The sequence below is a fragment of the Carcharodon carcharias genome, chromosome 25 (assembly GCF_017639515.1).
Source record: "Carcharodon carcharias isolate sCarCar2 chromosome 25, sCarCar2.pri, whole genome shotgun sequence".
Classification (NCBI taxonomy): domain Eukaryota; kingdom Metazoa; phylum Chordata; class Chondrichthyes; order Lamniformes; family Lamnidae; genus Carcharodon; species Carcharodon carcharias.
Window position 1 is genome coordinate 3,501,851 of NC_054491.1, and position 9,864 is coordinate 3,511,714.

General features: G+C 42.5%; 1 protein-coding gene across 2 annotated transcripts; it reads right to left on the reverse strand.

Moving 5' to 3' along the window:
* Window positions 1-310: 310 nt before the first annotated feature.
* On the reverse strand, window positions 311-9,654 carry smfn (small fragment nuclease). Of its 2 annotated transcripts, none has more exons than XM_041174400.1 (7): window positions 9,358-9,654; window positions 7,197-7,280; window positions 7,001-7,078; window positions 3,592-3,703; window positions 2,898-3,006; window positions 2,185-2,238; window positions 311-671 (listed from the first exon to the last, which is right to left on the reverse strand). In XM_041174400.1, the coding sequence occupies exons 1-7, from the start codon at window positions 9,637-9,639 to the stop codon at window positions 536-538; spliced, it is 855 nt and encodes a 284-aa protein (XP_041030334.1). In that variant the 5' UTR covers window positions 9,640-9,654; the 3' UTR covers window positions 311-535. The 2 variants fall into 2 exon arrangements, with proteins under 2 accessions (XP_041030334.1, XP_041030335.1); XM_041174401.1 differs by having other exon boundaries at window positions 608-1,188.
* Window positions 9,655-9,864: the final 210 nt, after the last annotated feature.

Here is a 9,864-nt window from a genome sequence, read left to right on the forward strand (position 1 = left end):
AGAATTTCATTAAATTAAAAGCAGCTGTGCCCTAAATTAATGCTGTTGTGCTGATTTATAGGTTAAAGGCTCAAATTAGAAGAAACAAAATTAAGCCTTAACTAGCTTCATTACAATTAATCAGCAAAGCCTGTAACTAAAAAAGGCTAAACACTACAGAAAGAAATAAAAGCAAAAAACTGCAGATGCTGGAAATCCAAAACAAAAACAGAAACAGAAATACCTGTAAAAACTCAGCAGGTCTGGCAGCATTGGCGGAGGAGAGCACAGTTGACGTTTCGAGTCCTCATGACTGTTGAAGGGTCATGAGGACTCAAACGTCAACCGTGCTCTCCTCCGCCGATGCTGCCAGACCTGCTGAGTTTTTCCAGGTATTTCTGTTTTTGTTACCGCAGAAAGAAATTTAGACACTCTGCTTTTAACTGTTATGCATCACAAAAGAGCTTATTTTCAAGTGGCCAAACTTGATTTTAGAGCAAAATACTGTAAACAAACATCAAGTTTGTTGGGAGAGCTTCCTGGATGTCCCTTAGCTCTAGCTCTCTTGCTTGTTATTATCGCCATTTTCTAGGTGAGTCTTCCTCTTCTTCTCATCTGCTTTGGTTTCTTTAAATATGTGTGTCCTGTAAAACTGGAGCTCTTTGATGCTTGCACAAATGTCATCTAATGCTCTGAAAAGTAAAGATATGGCTTAAGAACTAGAATTAGTTCATGTAATTAAATTACTAAAAACCTGCAAAATAATGCACTTTGGTAGGTAGTTTTCTCAGCTCTCTCAAAGGCAAAGGGTTCTAAATTATCAGCACAATTGTACAAGGTGGTTATTTGCCGACTATAAACTTGTCCACAATCACTATCTAGGCTCTTTAACCAGAGGACATCACAACCAAGCTTGATAACAAGTTTCAAACAAATGAAGACATTTGGTGCTCATGTGCTCCATTTCTGCACTAAGTCCAAGTTAGTCTACTTTCATCTACATTAAGCTGGTGTTTCAGCATTTTACACCTTTAATAATGCCACCAAGATCTTTTCTTATGTCAACTTTATGGCCCTCCAGAATAGGACTGCAAAAAAGTGCAGCCACCTAGAAGCAATTTTGTAGAATGTCATGAGTCCAATATGGATAAATACTATCCAGAACAAAAATAAAAAATACCTGGAAAAACTCAGCAGGTCTGGCAGCATCTGTGGAGAGGAACACAGTTAATGTTTCGAGTCCGTATGACTCTTCAACAGAACTAAGTTAAAATAGAAGAGAGGTGAAACATAAGCTAGTTTAAGGGGGTGATGGGGCAAGTAGAGCTGGATAGAGGGCCAGTGATAGGTGGAGACAGCCAAAAGATGTCAGACAAAAGGACAATGAGGTGTTGAAGGTGGTGATATTATCTAAGGAATGTGCTAATTAAGGGTAGAAAGCAGGACAAGCAAGGTACAGATAGCCCGAATGGGGGTGGGGTGAAAGGATGGGATAAAAATAGGCTAAAAGGTAGAGAAAAAACAATGGATGGAAATATTTAAAAATAATGGAAATAGGTGGGAAAATAAAAAAAACTATAAATTATTGGAAAAAAAGGGGGGGGGGGGGATGGAGGAGAGAGTTCATGATCTAAAATTGTTGAACTCAATATTCAGTCTGGAAGGCAGTAAAGTGCCCAGTCGGAAGATGAGTTGCTGTTCCTCCAGTTTGCATTGAGCTTCACTGGAACAATGCAGCAGGCCAAGGATGGACATGTGGGCATGAGAGTAGGGTGGAATGTTGAAATGGCAAGCAACAGGGAGGTCTGGTCATGCTTACGAAGAGACCGAAGGTGTTCTGCAAAGCGGTCACCCAGTCTGCGTTTGGTCTCTCCAATGTAGAGGAAACCGCATTGGGAGCAACGAATGCAGTAGACTAAATTGAGGGAAGTGCAAGTGAAATGCCGCTTCACTTGAAAGGAGTGTTTTGTTACACTTTCAGCCACTGTAAGTCAGAAGAGTAGAGAGTTCTTTTTCACCTACCTGACCTACAAAGCTTTCAGAGATAAAAGGGTCACAGTGCTGGCATTATCTAATTTTCAAGAAAGTCCACTTATTTGTGAACTATATTTGAATTGAAGTTTCATGGCTAAAGAGATTTTAACAAACTAGCTTACTGAAATTCTATTACTCCTCCAAATAGTTGCAATGGCAGGTTTTACTCACCGATGCAATGCTTTCTTCTTTGGTGCATCTTCATATTCATCTGGATACCAGCGTCTGAAAATATCAAAAGCAAATAATGAACATGTAGATCTTGATGAAGATTTGAACCAGATAGAAGTGCAAACTTTTGAGCTTATGGATCAAATGGGGAAAAAAAATTGAATAGAACTATAGCTCTTACAACACAGTTGTGAGCAGGGGAAATAAAGCCTTAGAGAATCAATACTTGACTCTTGAAGCAATCCTCTGTTTGCAAATTCCATTTTGATGCCACAAAAGAATAAAAAAAAAGGAACACAAGACTTTCTCCCCAGTAGCTGAATTTTCCATTTATATTGGAAAATTTCAAATTGAGTGTTAGAACAGGATCAAGGGCCTGAATGGTAAAGGATCAGGGGTAAACCAAAAAGCAAGCCTATGCTTTAACTATGGATCCGAATATTTTCCTGTGTTAACGTGGCAGTCAATCAGGAACCTTGCCATATGCAGTATGTCAACTATAACAGAAACCTAGATGCACATGTGTTGCAAGTGAGCCATACTCTTATGCAGTGGTGACCTAGTGGGCTCCAATGAAAGTCAGCAGCACAGCAATTTAAAAATAAAGTGCAGTGCTCCCAAGTTGCTAGAAATGCTCTCATTTCACATTGTATTTTAATACAGTTGCTACTCAGCAATAAGAAAAATTTTGAATAAAACAGCAAACTTCTTACCTGCATAATTCTTTGATGGTGCTGACATCAATTATTCTGTAATGCAAATGCTTCATGAACTGTGGCATATACTTATCCAGAAACTTTTTATCAGCATGGACTGAATTTCCTAGAAATAAATGTTTGGAACATGAATCTTCTGCTGCATTACACTTTTCCCTTCTGAATTTTCTACTCTCCTCTCCTGAAGGATGCCAACTCATGCAAGCGTACGTTCCAAATGCCTGCAATTCCTGTAATTCCTCTTTGATGAATCAAATTTCAGAATGGCTAAGGTGGTCCAAATATTCTGAGCAGGCCCATGATGCTGGCATAAAAAGCTACTTCCACAATACAATTTTGATCCTTCCTAACAGCACTGTGGGTGTACCTACACAACATGGACTGCAGCAGTTCAAAGTGGCTCACCACCAACTTTGCAAGGGCAATTGGGGATGGGCAATAAATGCTGGCCTAACCAGCAACTTTCACATCCAGTGAAAGAATGAATAAAAAAAACCCTTCTTAGTCTAGAAATATATCTTTGGGCTTGATTTATTTGACAATTCTCAGTGGTCCTTTGCTTCTTATGCCTTCAAGAATGTTACTATTGGTATGATCATTAAGTTACCTTAAATATATAAAGCATTTTCAGCACCAGCATTATGAAAAAAATGCATGCAAGCCATATAATACCTTAGTTAATGTGACATACCTGCAAGAGGACAGAGACCTGGTGGGGTATGCTGACGTATAAAGGACAGAAACTCATATTCTGCTTGCTGCAAGCTGATCTTACTGTCCCGCACTGCCTGTGTGAGGCCTGACTGCAAGAAAAGGGCAAAATATATATTCACATTGTGAGCTACAAGAATAACAGTTGTTTAGATACAAAAAAAAAAGTCCATAAGCAATACAATCCCCTTCCAATGCATCTCAGCAGCATGAAATCTCAAACTTATGTCTTAAAATTTAATACTTTGTCCCCTTAACTGATTCTTCCTTTACTTTTACTTCCCGCACTCTATAAACAATTTTATAAAGACACTGTCAAATCTCCTTTGACATGGCACAAGGAGTGAAGTGCAAGTATAGTTTTCAGGCAACATGATGTTAGAGGGTCAGGATGCTAGACGAGGGCTGCAGCTTTAATTCAGAACAATTGAGCAATTTGAAATTCATACATTCTGTCCTTACTTTAACATAATTATAAATTATGCCTTCATTTATAATGGAAACTATACACAAACCTCCCTTCTTGTAATTATACTCTCCCAGTGATAATGTTACAGTGTCACCACTGTTTGCTGTAGCATTAACAGCAAGCCCATTGGCACTTGCCACAATTACAGACTAAATCTGACAGCAATCCTCTGGCACCTGCATAGTTAAACATGGAAATCCAGAAGCTGCTGTCAGAGATACCCTGCAGAGGGTGCCCTACATTTTGCAATCTTCACTGGTACACATGGCACGGAAAAAGTCATAATGGCATAAACTTACACATGCACTCAATCTGCTAAAGAAAGCTGAAAACAATTATGGCTAGTCCATTCAGGAATAAGTTTTTAAAAAATAAATGATAACTGCTGATCTATTTCTCTGGCCCTGAAAATTTAAAATTGTGAAGCCTCATCTCCTCAAGACAATTAATGTTGCAGACTTTAAAAAAAACTGGTTTGTCTCAATTTCTCACTATTATTTCCCAAGTTTTAAATTTGCTTTCTCTATACTATAATTTATATTTAATGCGCCTGTGAGGACTCCTCAATGAGTGATTGTAGAGCCTTGGAGCTCCTTGTGCTGTCCACAGGTCCACTGCAGAGTGTCCTGTGTTGGAACAGACAGTTGTGACTGGAAATCTACAGTCTAAAATAAGACTCACCCAACCCCTGGCCTACAGCCAAGCCTCTCCATCCTGGCCTGCAGAACCACTGTTCAATATGCAGCTAAGATGGACATGTGAAGTGGAAGATTCTGCAAGAATCTTTCCCTCCAAACACAGGCTGTTCCTCTCTTGCATTCCTATCAGCAGCAAATGGGTAGAGAAACAGCAAACCATATGGTCCTTCATTCAGCTTGAGGCCTAAACACCAGCAACAGCGGTGAGCCCACTGGGTAGAAAGAGATGCCAGAGGTTGTGAGGAGGGAGTGGTTAAATGTCTACCAGGCTTGGGAGGAAGAGGAAGAGGCTGTCTGCCGGGTGGACGGTGGGGGCGGAAAAGAGACAAGGCCCCCTTGGCGAGTCAAGGTGACAAGAAGTTGCAACAACAGTAGGGCCAGGTCAGATAGGGTGGGGAGAACAAGTTTATGGCTGTCTCAAACCTTACCTGTTTTAGTCATCAAACCACCCAGGCCCATGGTTGTGAGTGAATGAGTCAGTGTGTGTGTGAGCGAGAGCAAGCGCAAGCCTGGCTCAACTACCAGTCTCAGGGTTCTCACTCAACCTCAACTACAACACACACTCACCAACTCACACAGTGGAATGTGGGTGAGGAGGGAGTAAGTGAGCGCCCTGAAACTGGGAGTGAGTCAGACCCAAACACACACTCTTTAATAAAGATGACCATTAGAGTGTAAGAGAGTGTGTGTGTGTGTGTGTGTGTGTGTGTGTGTGTGTGTGTGTGTGTGTGTGTGTGTGTGTGTGTGTGTGTGTGTGTGTATATATATATATATGTGTGTCTCTGACTCACTCCCAGTTTCAGGGTGCTCACTTACTCCCCCTCACCCCACTGAGAGAGTCAGTGAGTGTGTGTTGTGTGAGGATGAGTGAGAACCCTGAGACTAGGAGTCAGTCAGACCCACACACACACCCTCTTACACTCTAATGGTCATCTTTATTAATGACTAATTTCTCAAAATTATTTATTGCTTTGACATTGCTTTTCTTTTGATCAGAAAATTGTTTATTTTCTTCACAGAGCCATAGAAAAGTTACAGCACAAAAAGGCCATTCAGCCCATTGTGTCTGCGCCAGCTAAGAAATAAAACAAAAACTAGCCTCCCATTTTAATCCTACCTTCCAACATCTGGTCCATAGCCTTGCAGGTTACAGCACTTTATGTGCAGTTCCAGGTGCCTTTTAGCTCAGTTGGCCGGACAACTGGTTTGAGATGCAGAGTGACACTAACAGCACGGGTTCGATTCCCGTACCAACTGAGGTTACCAATGGGCCTTCTCAACCTCGCCCTTCACCCGAGGTGTGGTGACCCTCAGGTTAAACTCACCACTAGTCGTCTCTGTCTAATGAGAGAACAGCCTATGGTCCTCTGGGGCTACGGCAACATTTATTCATTCAGTTGAATGAGGATTTCAGCCATCTTCATACCTCAACTTATTTTTGAAACTTATGGTTCATGTTGTGCCTAACCTTATCTTTCCAAAATGTGCTCATCAGCCCCTTGAGTGAAAAAAAAAATTGAAATGTGGCCTCTTGCATGAGAAGGTTGGACAAACCTGATCTAAAACCTGTCAAATTTCTTTTAGGCAGCTGCCAGCATAGTGAACAGCAACTCCTGTTCCTTCACTGCTGACTGCATCCAGGCCAATGTGGCAAGTTTACAAATTTTCATTATATATATAAACATAAGAAATTGTAATGGAAAATTTGACAATGCAAATAGACTGATTCTTCTACAGCAAATTACAATGAATTAAGTTTCCTCTCCACCAACACCCCATCTACTCCCACAAGCAGCTTAAAAAAAGCAAAATGTTGTTTTTCACAAGCTGACCCTCATCTTTTTAGATAGATTGGAAGACAGAAAATTAAAGCGATCAACATTAGTTCCTGACGCTGCAGAGATTACATAAACAAAGTCATTCTCCAAGGTGATTTCAAAAGAAGCTATTCAACCTAGGGAATTCAATCTTGCTCTGGAAACAAAATTGAAATATTTCAAATGTATTTCACAATTAATTATCTTTCAAGGACAGAGACTATGTCAATGTACAGGCATCCCAAGTACTGAACCAGAGGACATGTATGAATTGTTCTAAGCAAATTTGATATTAACATTGTTCTTTAGAAGGGAGTGGGCAGGATTGACACTTCAGACACAAGCATGTAAATTTTTAGCCGGGCAGAAGTAGCAATGTAACTGAAATGGTCAGCAGTCCCATACCTTTCCATGATGTTCTGTACACCATTCTGACATGCCATCCAATAGCTCATTTGGTTGGTTAACAATCAAATGTGGACCCTGATAACAAGAGAAACACCAGTGACATGTGCACTTCATTTTGGAACAGAAAACACATCCAAAAGACATCATTTAAAATCCACTCTTTTCCAGGGGTAGTAAATTTTAGACATCTTACCTCAGCTAAAATATTCAATTCTGAATCGGTTATAATGCAAGCCATTTCTATGATTTTATCTTTTTCTATATCCAATCCGGTCATCTATTGAAGAAAAAAGAACAAAAATGTCAGACCACAAGATCTTACAACTTTTCTGGAATTGCCAGGAGGGGGTAAAAGGCTGACTACTGCATGCTGCACTGTTTTTGAATGGTAGTCTCTTGGAAAACCTAAAGCCCCACACTGTATAATACTAGACAAGAACATTATTCTACCATGGAGGCAGTGGCATAGTGTGGCACTGTCACTGGACTAGTATTCCAGAGACCCAGGGTAATGCTCTGGGGACCATGGCAGATGGTGAAATTTGAATTCAATAAAAATCTGGAATTAAAAGTCTGATGATGACCACGAAACTATTGCCGATTGTTGTAAAAACCCAAGTAGTTCACTAATGTCCTTTAGGGAAGGAAATCTGCCATCCTTACCTGGTCTGGCCTACATGTGACTTCAGAACCACAGCAATGTGGTTGACTCTCAAATGCCCTCTGAACAAGGGCAAATGGGGATGGGCAATAAATGCATGCCTAGCCAGTGATGCCCATGTCCCATGAACAAAGCACAACATACAAGTTTAAGTATCTGCACAGAACAGGCTAAGAGAAGCTTGAACTGTCTCCATTGACAAAACCCAAGTGTTCTTGATTTATTCAACAAACTCCACTTGTTCCTTCACATCATTCATTACATTGACCATACCAGACTAAACACAGTCACATCAGGAGACTCCCAGGACAGCAGAAGGGCTTTAGGGATGTCCTGGAAGCATCTCGAGAGGTCAAACAAACATCCCCACCAATTCATTGGAGACCCTGACTTGTGACCAAGCAAAATGGAGAAGGGTCAGTCCATAAGGCACCAAGCAAAGATTTCACAAGGAACATGCAGAGGCAATGTCAAGGTGTGGGAAGGGGCACAAAAACTCCCAGACAACCCATCTCCCCGATCACACATTGGACTTATCAGCCATCTCGGAGCTGATTAGAGTCATCCGCAATCCCAAGTGGATGCCTAAAAAAAGGAGACACTAGGAAAAACAGACACTGGGGCATGGGTTTGGAATCCACAAAATGAAACATGCTTACATATCATCCAATACAATCTCTACAAGACTAAGATAATTCTAAAAACAAAAAACTGCGGATGCTGGAAATCCAAAACAAAAACAGAATTACCTGGAAAAACTCAGCAGGTCCGGCAGCACAGAACGGTAGTTCTGTGGAAGGGTCACGAGGACTCGAAACGTCAACTCTTTTCTTCTCCGCCGATGCTGCCAGACCTGCTGAGTTTTTCCAGGTAATTCTGTTTTTGTTTAAGATAAATCTAACCCTGCCAATTTTCATCCTAATTGATCAATTTTAGTTTCACAGCTATTTACACATTTTCTCACCAATGCAGAAAGCTGGTTTACTACCAATTTTGACCAAGAAATAATGAACAGGTTTGCTTGCTCCAGTTTTGCAATTCTGCTGAAGCGCGCAACTCTCCTGCAAGCACCTCAGCGACTGATATAAGCAGCTGACAATAGGGAAATCACAGGGAAAACTTGCATCATCTCTCTCTCTCTCTCTCTGGCACATTAAATATGCTGTACCAATAGTACCGCCAAGCATATAAAAATCATTCCCAACTTCAACTGCTGTTCAATCAAAACCATGGACTAAGCAAATTTTTGAATTCCTTATACAGGAATGCCACACCATTTGCAAGGGGTGGGGGGGGGGGGGGGTAAAACGTCTTTTACACAGGATACCCAGGACTGTGACTTTGCTGCAAGTGCCTGCATCCTAAAGGAAATGGCTGCATTAGGGTCAGTCGAAGTGGGGTTAAAAGGCAGATCGCTTGAAGAGCTACATGGAGGCACAGATATAAATAGGAAGAGCAAAGCTGAGTGGGAGCTGGGCACAGTATTGATCACAATTCGGGGAAAGAATTTGCAATTTGTGAAATAGTTAATAAACTTGGCAAATTTTCCTTCAAAGGGAGGGGGAGGGGAGGGAGGGGGTGGGGTGATGCAGAACAGAAGTTTCCTATCGCTCTCCGAGCTCCCCAGGGCTGCATTAATCCACCACCTTACTGTTCTATCTCACTGGCGGCCGGAAGAAAGGGGCTGAGTTACCTCCAGATCCACCCAGACCATCCTCTTGGCCATGCTCTGGGCCGCCATTGTGGCGCGAGGGGAGGCCGAGGCCGAGGCCGAGGCCGAGCCCGAGCCCGTGGAGGTGGAGGTGGAGGTGGAGCGGGCAGACAGCGGCTTCTCGCTGCGGCGGGGCCGGGGACAGGCCGGGGGCGGGCGGCCGGAGCACGGGGCGAGGCTCCGGGGCCGGCAGCAGACAGCGGGTGGGCAGCCGAACGCGGCAACGACTTGAAGCCCCGGGCGGCGGACGCGCAGGCGCAGCATGGCCGGCGCCCGGCACCGCCAAATCCGCCCGACGGCAGCCTCGCAACAGGCCCCGCCCACACCCACGCTGTCGCAAAACAGCCTCTGCCCTTGCCAGGTCGGTGCTGAGGTGCAGCAGAGATTGTGTCAGGTCAGAAGTGAAGACTTGTTTCTCATCACTTGTCAAATACTTTCACAAAGTATGTTAGCAATTAGTATCCAGCTCTACAAGAGATTTCGTTTACA